Source organism: Pipra filicauda, unplaced genomic scaffold (assembly GCF_003945595.2).
Source record: "Pipra filicauda isolate LSUMZ 115617 unplaced genomic scaffold, ASM394559v2 scaffold4_size7858003_pilon, whole genome shotgun sequence".
Classification (NCBI taxonomy): domain Eukaryota; kingdom Metazoa; phylum Chordata; class Aves; order Passeriformes; family Pipridae; genus Pipra; species Pipra filicauda.
Window position 1 is genome coordinate 6313724 of NW_024104643.1, and position 12516 is coordinate 6326239.

Below are 12516 nucleotides of genomic sequence, written 5' to 3' on the forward strand. Positions count from 1 at the left end.
TTGGAATATTTGATACTAAAATGGGTCTCATCGTACCTCTGTGATGGCAAACCCAGCCAAAAACCCATAACTTCTAGTCTTAGGCAGTTCTGTTTAACTTACCATTATGGCATTTGCAATAAGTTAGGCATCACCACATCTCTCAAGTGAAAGAAAACGAAAGGAAACAGCTGTGTGTGGCTCTCCCAGGAGTGCTGAAAGCTGGAGAAACTAGGGACAAACAGCTACCATCTGTGCCATTTTGGTAGAGTGCAGAACAGCTTTTGAGTGTGGAGAATATGGGATTTTTTTTGCCATTTGATGAGTTACTTCTGACTGTCATTAGTTTCAAGCCCACGAGGTGAGCAGGACCTTTTCACACGCTGCTCAGCTTATCTGAAGCTGTCTGTTGTGCACCTGGAATAGACAGGGGTGATTTTTTAAAGCATGGTGTGGAAACAGGGGGAGGTAAAGCTAAGAGGAAATCAATACCTGGGAAATTGCTTCGGGATCCTAACTCTGTCCTTTGTCAGTGAAGGATTGGCACTGAAATAAAAGCAACTGGCATGTGCTTCACCCAAGGACCCTAGGGAGGGTAGGTCTGCTGGGATGTGACTCCGAAATCCAGCTGTTCCAGCTACAGTAGATACCTGTGGCAGCTCGTACCTGGCTGTAGATTCCACCAAGCTTGCACTGGTGTAGGCTCAGGTTTAGAGGGCAAAAAGAGAGTTACCCACTGCACACTGCTATTCTGATAATGAGTGTTAAATACCTCTTCGGTTTGGGAGCCAGTGGATGCTGACAGCACTAGCTGTGGTAGGGAGGGAGGTTGGGGAAACTGGGAAAGTTCTAGGGACAAACCAAGAGATACTCTAAAGAGAAAAAGCTGTTCATGTTCCAAAACAAGTTTCTCATTTGTTATGCCAAATTATTATTGATACTACCCCTCAAATGAAGTTCCCATGAGGAATGCTGTCAAACAGCCAGAATGTTCAGCCTTCGAACATACTGACAGTCCCAGAGGAGCTCTGGGGCTGTGGGGAGCACAGAACTGCAGGCAGATCCCCCCTCCTGCACGTGCAGGGGACACCAGCTCTACATGTGTGACACCATCTCTACCTGTGTGCCACCAGCTCTGCCCTACTGAAAAAATGATCACGAGGACAGAGAGCTGCTACCTCAAATAAACCCTGCAACACAGAGGGATGCAAAGCTGGCTCCAAACAAGTCTGCATCCGATCACAGTCCATAGCATCTTCATCCAGGGATGTTTGGAGCCAGGGCACCCGTGGTGGGGCTCATGCTGGGGCTGAGCTGCTGGCAGCAGTGGGGATCACAGATGTTTCTGCTGCAGAGGCAGCTTCAGCAGCCAGAGGGAGAGCTCGTGGAGTCTGGTGGAGGAGCTCCACAAATGACCCTTCTGGGTCCTGGGAAGACAGGAAGGTTTTGACTGATGTTGAAACAGGAAATCCCAGGGACAGAAAAGCTGCTCTATTTGTGCTATTTCAGAACTCCTAAGCTGGGTACACCCAACAGAGCCTGGAGGGCTTTTAGAAATTTCTGCTGCCTCCTGCAATTAATCTGAAGTCATAAAGAGAGCTTGGTGTTGTGAGTCTTGCTGTATCCAGCTGTGCATGACATGAACCCAACCCAGGCAGCACAAGGAAACCCCTGGGATGATGGAGCTTTATTCAGCCTTCTCTGAAAGCAGCTTGCTTGAGATATGAACATGGATCACAGCCCTCCTAATCCAAGCTGGGCAGGAGGCAGCTATAAACAAGTCAGTTATAGACTGATTCCCCTTGATCCAAGAGATACTGCCTGGTATTGTACAGCAGCTCTGTGTAAGGCATGGGACCAGGTGGATGGAGAATGAGCTCAAAACTGCACTATAGGATAATACCTTGAAATAGCTCTTGACTGGTTTAACAGCATGGTCTGATTCGTCTGTTCAGCCAGTGCAGCACCAAGACAGTGGAAGAAAAATAAGTCATGCTGAAAAATTAGTGCAACCAGCCTCACACATGAGAGAACATGAACAGATTGTTTCAAAAAAGCAAACAAAACCCCTTTCCAGTTTGCAGAGAGCACATAGCTGTGTGCACCAGGACAGAGATTTTGGAAAACCTGCTCTGTGCAACCCAGAAATCCCCTTCTCCAGTGCCCACCAGTGGATGACACAGATGATATACCTGCCTGATTTGCATGGCAGATCCTCTCCCCATGAACAGGCTGGCACCATTTCCTTTCACAGCTGGAGGAAGGCAGTGGTTCTTGCTTCTCTTCACATTGTTGTTCTGTTTCTGGATTCCACTAGACAGGCCCAGGTCAGATGCTCAGTTCTGGGCTAGATCAAGCTCCTGCTTTGGTCTGCTCAATCTTTTTTTGTGATTTTCCTGGCCTGATCCTAATTAGATACCAAAGGGAATGTGAGCCTTTGAGTACTCAAAAGCAGGGGAGAGCCCAAAGGGCTCCTGCACATCTGTCCAGGTACAGAGTGACTATTGTTTAACACCAGAGCAACTTGGTGTTCTGAGCTCACTCCAGCCTTTCCAGCTGTGGGATTACTCTTACTGGGAGCCCACGTTTTGGCAGAGGGATATTGCTTCACTAAGAAATGAGCCATAATCACAGTGATTTCTCACCTCAGCAAGAAGCAGAGGGGCAGTGGTAGAGAGTTAGACTAGCACTGGATGCTTCTGACCCCCTGCACACACAGGCACTCGTGCACACCAGATGCTCGTCCTTTCTACAATCCCTCTCTGCTCCCAACAGCTGTGATTGCTCTGGTGCAAGGTGAAGGTATTGGGCAGTGGGCAGGTATGAGTCATCTCACCTGCTGAAACTCCTTCCCACCATCGAGTCACGCAAGCCCTGAGATGGGAAGGGTCTGGGTCCCCATCAATTCTGGGCATTGTAAAGTCAGTATGAAAAATCTGGCAGGTGGAGCTCATGCTGACACCTCGTTTTTAGCTCCTCTGAACTGTCCTGGTCTTCTTGGCACCAAGGCTCTGTGTTCTTTTTAATGGGGCTTTCATAAACCTTGTTCCAGGAATGAAAACAGCTGCCAGTGCACGCAGCACCCCAGGGAAGACCCTTGCCTTTTTCCAGAGCACATGAACGGAGCGGGGCTCTCCGGCTGCTTTGTGTGCTTGATGTGAAGCTGTGATGTTTGCGAGGGACTGGAGCATGAACTGCCCCGCTAATGCAGGTGTGAGTAACAAAGGAGAAGGAGGGAAAGGCTGATAATCAAAGAAAAATACAATAGCAAAAAGACAAACCCTCCTGTTCATGCAGTGTGAGAAAGCATTAATGGTTAACTCACCCACTGTAGAGTAGAAGGAAAAAACCCGCAATTGCAAAGGGAAAGAGAAGTTTACCTTTCAAAGTGAATTTGTCATTCACTCTGCCAGATTATTGCTGTTTTTATTTGCTCTTCACTCTTTGAGGGATAAAGAGAAAGTGTGCAAATGACCCTCGATTATAGGCATGACCCTCTCCTTGCCACCTCCCTGCACACACACACACACACACAGAAAGAGGATGCTAAACACAGCCTTTGAAATTCAGGAGGATAATTGATGCTCTGACGTGTGGAAGCCCACAGGACTCCTGAGGGAGCACAGGTATAAAAAGCAGAGATGCACCTCTCTGGCAGCCAGAGGACAGCTGGGGGGAGATCCGAGAGAGTCCTCCCTGCTCAGCACGACTCCACGTCCTGCCCGGCACCGCGGGGCACAGACCCTGCAGGCTCACAGAGGCAGCTCCAGAGGAGAAGTTGTGTTTGCAACAGGGGAAGGAACACCTGGGCAGGAGCTGATCTAGGAAGTGCTTGTTTTCTACAGGAACGGTAAGTGGGAGTCTCTCTCTCTGTGTTTAACAAAATAATGCCTATTCGGAAGTTGGAGACAATTAAATTGTACTGAAATGCAATCAAAGCTGGCACCAGGAATTAGCTTTGCCATGTACAACAGCCTTTGTACCATACCAAGTTTTGTACCAAGATGTTTTTGTACCAAGTCATACAAAGAAACAATAATTGAACTGCAGGATAAATGCAAATCAATGGAATTATACTACAGATGAGCTTTGTAAAAGCATGTTAGATGTTTACCAGCTGTAGCACAGTTTTTCTCTTTTGCTATACTGATGTGAGTTGCTTTTACCCTGGCAAATGAACAGTGTTTTACTCATCCAGCAATGAAATTGTGTTTGAGCCAAAGCCAAGTGTGAGGAGAAACACAACAGTGTGTTATAGGTAACGTGAAGCCAAACAATGAGGCAGAAGGAGGGACTGAAAAGGATTTCTGCTTTTCTACTGTAGCATTTCAGAGTATAAAAGTCTCAGCTTTATAAAACAGCAGGCATGGCAAAAGCTCCATTTTATCTACAGAGGGGTATTTTTCAGACAGCTCAGGTTAAGGTTTCAGAAGGGGTGAGAGATACCCATCTCTCCAACATCACTGTCACAATGCTGCTGTTCCTGCTGCACAGGATGGAATGAAGCTTTTATGCTTCATCTGCAGGAATGGCGCTAAAAGCTCGTCATCTTAAGAGGAATTTATTTTTTAATAATTTTTTCATGTGCTGCCAGAATGGAAAGTGAGCTGTCCCTCACCTCAAGAGAATTTTGAAGGTGACAATGTTTTGCAGAGCTGTCAAGCTGCCTCCATGCAGGGTGACACTTCAATTCCCCAGTTTCTCCTCTGAAACACACTTCTGGGAAGGGGTGTAGGACTTTCATTTCAGATTTATTCCCAAGGGAAAAAGGGAGACAGACATACTCAAAAGCTGAATGAGAAGCAGGTTGTAGCTAAAGGAGAGAAGGCAAAGCAAGACAGGGGAAAAAGGGCAAAGCCAGAGACAAACAAACAAAATTGCAAAGAAGCTATTAATAGAGAAAGAAAAAAAAATACCCCAAAGGTTCAAAAAGTGATTCTGGAGAAAACCCCAACATTCAAAGAAGGGAAACCAGAGTCAGAAAGTGCTAATCAGGGCTGTATGCTAGGGGAGAGCATTTGGGTGAGGTTTGCATTTACACTGGCACTGAACTTCTCAGCTCTCACAGTAGCTTCCCTGGTACTGATTAAATCTCCTGGTTGGCACTTTCTCCAGATGCTGGTGCCATAGTCTCCTGGTACCCCCTGACAGATGCTTTAGATCATTTCCTCTATCTAGAAAGATCTGACTTGGGATTTGCCATGAAGATACTCAGGGAGAGCACAGAAAAGGCATGCTTTTTCAAGTTCAAATGAAAAAGGGAAAAAAAGGAAGCAGTAAATTTGCTCTAAAGGCAAAAGCCCTGTAAATCTCTCAAAGTCCCTTTTTTCCTTCTTTTAAGTATTCCTTGGCTCTCTGAGGGGCCAAAGTGATTCTGTAATAGACCAGGAGTAGGAGATGCCATCCATGAGCACAAGAAGCTCTGCAGGAGTCAGGAGCTACTGTGGTGCTCCCAGGGGAACTGATGGGGAAGCTGCTGGTCCCTTGCTGGGAGCACAAGCAGCTGGAAACAGACTGGGCTGAGAATGAGTTTGTGGTAAGAAATCTCATTTCTTAGTGCAACACCTTTTCCCATGTCTATGCATGGACTTCTGACGCTGCCACTAATTCTGTTATTAACTTCCACAGTGTTGAGACTGGACCCACTTCAAAGTCCTTAATGAGTGTCCTCCTCTCTATGTTGATCTGCTCTGTCTGAGCAGTAAAGCAGAGCTCACTGCTGATGTTCTCCATCAGAAAGACCCCCCCCTCAGGAAAACCCACTCCTTGGAAAGTTCACTTGGGCAGTCAGAAGCCCAACCAAACCCTTTCCATTTGGAAGCTGCTCCTTTTGCAAGGAAGTATTGTTATACCTTTGGAAGGGTTTTATTCCCTTTTTATGGAGATCAAACATCTTTCTGCTCTTTTCTTGTGTAAAGTAAGACGGGGAACAGGGAAACTTGGTATTTTAAAGGTTTCTATCCACATTCTTAAAGAATCTTTTTTGAGCAAAAGATCAGTCGCTTTCTATCAAAACTCAGGAAGAGCAGCATTCACTGAAATACCTTCCTACTGTCCCTGGCTTCCAAGGACAAAAGCACAGCACTCAGCTCCCCGGGTGTGTGACCTCAGGTGACTCTGTCCCGAGTCATTCGCAGCTCTTCAGCCAACCCCAGGAAGGAAGCACCGCAGCCAGGGCTGCACACACGGCTCAGCCCATCCCACCTTCCACCACAGCCCGTGCTCAGAGCTGCGTAGGCACCTCGAGGGTGGCAGTTCAGCCTCCCCAAAGGGACGTATTTCGGTCCAGTCCCCTCTCCGCCCAAGCCCAACAATGCGTTTTGTTTGGCAAACCAAGCTCAGCACTTGCCTTCGATAATGGCTTTGCCAGTGTTACCCCTCTGCCCAGGAATTTTATCTGGGTTTCCCTGTTTCTCCCAGTCTCTGGCTGGAGGCAGCCCAGTCAGCTGTTAGGCGTGGACCTGTGCCACACAGGTGGAGCTGTGTGAGCAGACACGTCCCTGGGAGAGCGGGGGACAGGAGAGGTCCCAGGGGCTGGCTGGCTGCAGATGGTCCTCTGCAGGCAGTGGTTCCTTTCTGGTCCCTGCTAACTGCTGCCCTCCATCCAGGTGCTTTTACGGCCCCTGCAGTGGCCCCTGGAGCTCACCCCAGCTGAAGAGAGCTCTCCTTCAACTACAGCAGTGGGACAGGTCCATCAGGGGGTCCCACAGTGTTAAACCCTTCTGCTCGGCCCTGCCTCCTGGCCCAAGGGAGACACAGCCACTGCCTCCAGGCACTGCACTCCCTGGGGAAGACTGCCAAGCCAAGAAACCTCTGCACTGGGAAACACCCCAACCACAAACAGAGGCAAATTTCCAGGCCCTTTGTGCCAAAAAGTGAGCAGGGGGAACTGAGAACATAAAGGTGGTACTTGGCCTCCCCTCCTGGCCTGGAGCACCTCACTGCCCTCAGACTGCTCTGTGTTTTAGGTGACTCCAAGGGGTGGAAGATGCTGGATAAGGCCACTCTGCTCCTGTTCCTGCATTTAGTTGCATGCTCCATCTCCTCTCCTCTCTACCCAGCTCTCAGGTAAGTGCTCAGTGCTTTATCCACACTGTCACTCCCTGCCTCATCCCTGGCCTTGTGCAAAATAAGCACACGCCAAATTAAAGTTGCCAGCACTTCTGAAAGCCAGACGAACTCTAAATGTGTTGCTAAGCCTATTTCTTTGCCCTGTCTTAATTTTTTGGGTACACTGCTAGCCTAGGGGTGGTTTCCAAAGGGACAGGCACCTGATGGAATATTTTAGCCCAAACAGTTGGTTTTAGAATTGGATGCTGGGTTGTATAAAGGGAAATCTGGCAATCTCCAGAGCAGGCAGCACCACCAGCTCCACCACTGATTAAAATTTGTGGCTGCAGGGCACCTGCATTGAAGTCAGAACTGTTCTAGTACACGACCTCAACAACTGCCTATTAATATTTCAAGTATTTCCTTGTCACCTCTTAGAAGTTGTAATATTTCTTTCCACCCCTACAAATCGACGGAAGCACAAAATCGAGCGTTGGCTTCTCCAGTGTGGATTTGACACGTCCCATAGAAGATGCTTTGGCCTTGTGCCAAGGCCCTGGCACAATGATACCACAATCACTGGAATTTTGCTCAAGGATGCTGGGAGCTCAGCAAGGGGGAAGTGTGTTAGAGGCAGCGCTATCAATCTCTTTCCACTGCTGAAAAGAGCTTCAGGGCAGTTTCTAGCTGGAGAGAGTGATGGACAATACTTGCATCAGTGATAAGATGGGATGGCAAAAGGAGAAAGAAAAAAGCAGGAGAACAGGGAATAATGGTCAAGAAGACTGAGCCCCAACTGGCAACTGAGCACACCTCACAGTATGCCCTGGGGTTTGTCTTGCAGGTACAGTCCAGGGCCAGTTGCTGGCAAGGCCACGAGCTTCCAGCTCCAGCACAGCAGCCCACTGCAGAGCCAGAACCCCTCGGCAGAGGAACAGGAGGAGGAGGGTTTGTTAACAGACCCCACTGGGAAAAGGTTTGTACCTCACCTGTCAGCCCTGCTGTCGTGGAGTGTGCTGGTTACAACCTCCCCCCAGCCCAGGAGCAGACCAGCAGGTCAGTCAGTCCCAGCAGCACCACACAGTGCACAGGGGACTCGTCCTTACAACAGTGAGACCAGTCAAGTGGCTCGTGCTTCCCTTATCTGTGGATTTTCTGGAGTCTGGGTCTAACCACAGGCTAGAGACCTGCTGGAGGATCCTGTCATCCTGTCCCAGACACCATCCTCCCAGGAGATGACTGTGCTGCTGCAGAGCATGGGAATGTCCCAGCCCAGCTCTGCCCTCTCCCAGCCTGTGGTTCTCCTGCTCCTTTCCACTGGTTCTCTGACCTCACCTTTGGTTTGCAGGCACTCCTCCTTACTTGTTTTAGTGGGGACTCTGATTAACAGACATTTTATTTTGCCTGCTGCCTCCATGTCGGGACTGAGCTCCCTCAAATCCCATTACCCCACAACACTAGCACAGTCCAACACCAAAAGGTGTTTGCTGTGGTTACCTGCCCCTGCTATCAGCACTGTTGCCCCCAGTGTGTTATTTCTCACCTGGAGGGTTCACTGCTAGCTCAAAGAGCACACTGTCCTGCCTTTCCCCCCAGGATGCAGCGCCATGCCGATGCCATATTCACCGACAACTACCGGAAATTCCTGGGGCAGATTTCCGCCCGCAAATTCCTACAGACCATCATTGGCAAACGGCTCAGGTAAGCCCAGCATCCTGCTGGCCTAGGGCCAGTGGTTTGTTTATTACACGGGACAGTTTCTTTCGTGCATGTAGCAGGAATAGCTGCCTTCCACTGCAAGAGAAACAATCTCTCCTGCTCTTCCACATCCTGAAGGGCATCCTGCATCCTTACATCTTGGATCCCTCCTAATCACAGCTGTCATTAAGCAGCCTAATTAATCCTTTCCTCCAAGGCTGTAAGCATCAGATCAGCTGAGAGTTCTACTGTAATATCAACAAGCAATAATATTTGCAAATAATAGTTGCGATGATCATTCACTGGTAGGAAACAGTTATCCCTGGCCTGGTTTAAACACAGAAGGCAGCCTCTCCAGTACCTCTGGCTGGATAGATCACTGACTGCCACTAAGACCAACTGGTCAGATATGAGCCAGCTCCAATCCATCTTCTAACAGAGGAGCAAATACAGTGACCAATCCTTACTGAAATGAAGCAGAGTGGCCCTAGGGTCAGACCAGCAGGTTCCCTTGCTGTGCTGCTCAGCCTGAGCCAAACTTGGAGCACGGGACAAAAAAGCACCTCTGAAACAAAGATGTTTCTCATCTTCACCTAACAGAAGCAGCGGGAGCAGCCCGGGAGAAGGGGTGCAGGAGTTCCTGACAAGGCGCCAGTCTGACAGCATCCTGATGGACAGCAGCTACCAGCACCACATGGTCCTGAGGGACTTCCTGGGAGCCATCCTGCAGAACCAGAGGTAGGTGGGAATCAGTTCATTATCAGCTCACTGCAGGAATACAACAAGGTCCTTATTGCTGCCTGGATTCCAGACGTGGAGCTACTGGATTAAGTATCATTTCAGGTACAGTCAGGGAAAGAATAAAACTCTTACCTGAGCCCAAGCAAGGTGCAGATAAGGAGCAGCCTGTGCTGAGCCAGCCCACACCACACACAGTGGTCTTCTCAACCTCATCATGCAGTAAAGCAGCAGTGGAAAAATAATTTCTCTCTTGATCCCAATTACACCATCCCTGTCCTCTTCCTTGACAGGCCTCAGGACATGGACAGCAGTCGGTTAGGAGGCTTTCCCAGCACCCTGGCTAAGCTCATGTAAATACTTCTGCCTTTTCCATCTCCCCACGCTCTGGTGAGTAGCATTCCCTGCTCCATCCTGTACATACACACTGCTGCACAGCTCAAGGTTTGCAGGCTCTCCTTCAGGGATGCCAGCCCCCACTGCTGTCCATGAAAAAAGGTGCAATTTCAGGGGAAAAAACTCCCAATCAATTTTGTCAGCTGCTTTTGCAAGTGCTGTGCAGCTGCATATGGATGCCTGGGAACAGGCTTGCAGCAGCCCAAAGCAGCCTTGTAAATCTGAGACAGTGTGCCTGAACATCTAAGCCAGGCTAAAGGCAGATAAAAATCTCCCAGGAGCAACACCTGCCTCTAGATACTTGGGACATTTCAGGTTTTGGTTACTTTTCCACAAATAAAGTCAGTCAGGAAAAGCCTCCAAAGGATGAAAAAACTTCTGTACGTCCTCACAAAGTTTTCTCATAATTCTCTTTTCCTCCTCCTTCTGTCTAGAATAATTCAGAGCTCGTGGACCTGATGTACAGTGAGCCCTTCACAGCAGTGAAGACATTGCCAGATGTGAGCTGCAAACTGATGCATACACTCCTCAGACGTGATCAAAGGAATGCAGTGCTGATGCACTACTTAATTTCCTTCAGTCTTTACAATTTAACTCCCCTCTCTAAATTCTGCTCTGTACTGAATCAGAAAAACCCACCTCTGTGGTTTAACCTCAGGCTGCTTTACACACAGACTAAAACAACCCATACACTTGTAATCCTGGGGACATTCTATCTACTAATTAAGGCTTTCAAATCACAAAGTGTAGCAAAATTTCTGCCAAGTCATCATTCTGTTTGAGGGCCTGATTAACAAACATGAGGCCACCAAAAGGCACCTTTAGGCAACTCAGTAAATTGATTACAGGCTCCTCTAAATACAAGCTGATGGCACAACCACACACACAGCTCGGATCAGAGCGAGGTGAGACATGAATCCACACATCTCCCACCCATCAGAAACACTGCCGTGGGCTGCTGCTGCCTCACTCCCTGACACAGAGCCCTGGCAGCAAAACTGAGCTCTAAAAACCTCAGCTGTGGTTAATGCTCAGCCTTGAGGTGTTCAAACTAAAGCTACAGCTCTGTGAGAGTTCAAGGAGATCCCTGTGCATCAGATTGGGCTGTCACTATGTTTTAACTCAACGTTCTGTTGAGTGCCACCCCATGGCTCTGAACTCCACTGTGACTAGACACGACTGTAAATGTTTTCAAAGGAGTAAGTTATTTACCCAGTGATGTCATACAGCTACTTCCTCCCTGTCACCCAATTCTTCTATTGTTTGTGTAATAATCATGTCTTCAGAAATGTAAATAACATCAGGATGGGGTCTGCTTTCCCTCCATTAGCAGGAAATAAAAGTTGTTCTAAATAAACCTGTCCAACAGCAGGTCAAGATGCTCTTTTGTTGAGAAGTTAGTTTCTTGATTTTGGGCCCAGAATGGAAGATGTTTCTCAAAGACAGTGGTCAAGTGCACCGAGGGTGACTCAGAGCTGGGCTAACAAAGGCAGGAGCTCCAATACCATTAACACCACCAGGCTGGAAATACAGTGACATGCAAACATGCCTTAAGGCCTCTGAAATCATTCCTCCTTGCACTCAAACAATTCTCTGACAGTCTGCAGTAGGTACCATCTCCTTTTTCCTCAGGTGAATGTGTTTTAGGACAGTAAACTCCAGTATGTTTGAAGATTAGTTCATACTTGCACCAAATCCGTACCCATTACATCCTTCCTGCTCAGGTTTTAAATTCTGTTAAGTGGCATAAAAGCCATTTGCAAACACTGGATTGGATACTCCCAATAAAATCAAAAGACCTGTCAAAAACATTTCAGAAAGTGTTTGTGTGATTAAACAGCTGGGTGAGTGCAGCTATTTTGAATAAAAGATACTGCTTTGAAAGTTAAATTTGCATCAAAATGAGGAAACAAATGCTCAAACTCTGGGATATTAAATATAAAACCGAATAAAGCAAAACAGAAAATATGTGAGAAATAAAAGGCCAAATTAATAAAAGCTACCTTTCCTACTGCATACCCAAGGAAGTAGAAAATCAAAAGTAACACACAGCTTAGAGAAGATACATCACCGAGGCACTCCATGGTTTTCCTTTTGCATCTGTGCTCTCCTTGGATAACGTGTCAGAGCTCTACAGGCACAGGGAAAGTCCTGTCCTAGCATGAAGCACCAGAAGAAAGTTATAAAACAAAGCTGCTAAGTGAGCAGTAACAAAATAGGAGGCTCAAAAAACTCACCATGATGAGAAGGAATTCCAGGATAAACTACTGTGAACAGTAGCTTAGTTATTTCTTGCCTAAAGCTCCTTTAGTCCCAGAGGACTTGAATGCAGCCCGAGATTGGTGTTTGAAGGAGTGCAGAGGAGGTCAGAGAAATTCATTAAACCTCCGTGGGTCCAGTGTAACGTTTGCACTGAACAAACAGGTAGGAACTGCTACAAAGAGCAGGAACAGTGAGCTAAGTGTGAGTAACCGCAGTGGGGAAGAGAAAAAGGGGATTTTATAAAGTGGAGTCATGTCACACACGTGAAGTGCTTTGGAGGATTCAGCTCCACACCCTTTATCCACATGCTTTCTTGCTGATATAATTTTTCCTGGAAATTTGATAGAGTTCCTTTGCCAAAAGGCCTTTAAAGAAACTACTCTGACACGGGAT

General features: G+C 47.6%; 1 protein-coding gene across 2 annotated transcripts; it reads left to right on the forward strand.

Annotated features, from left to right (window-relative positions):
• Nucleotides 1–3526: 3526 nt before the first annotated feature.
• Nucleotides 3527–11625, forward strand: GHRH (growth hormone releasing hormone). 2 transcript variants are annotated; one of them, XM_027732479.2, is made up of 7 exons: nt 3527–3829; nt 6948–7047; nt 7874–8005; nt 8626–8730; nt 9328–9465; nt 9759–9855; nt 10296–11625. In XM_027732479.2, exons 2-6 carry the CDS (start codon nt 6968–6970, stop codon nt 9820–9822), a joined length of 519 nt encoding a protein of 172 aa, XP_027588280.1. In that variant the 5' UTR covers nt 3527–3829; nt 6948–6967; the 3' UTR covers nt 9823–9855; nt 10296–11625. The 2 variants fall into 2 exon arrangements, with proteins under 2 accessions (XP_027588280.1, XP_039242658.1); XM_039386724.1 differs by lacking the exon at nt 3527–3829 and having other exon boundaries at nt 6859–7047.
• Nucleotides 11626–12516: the final 891 nt, after the last annotated feature.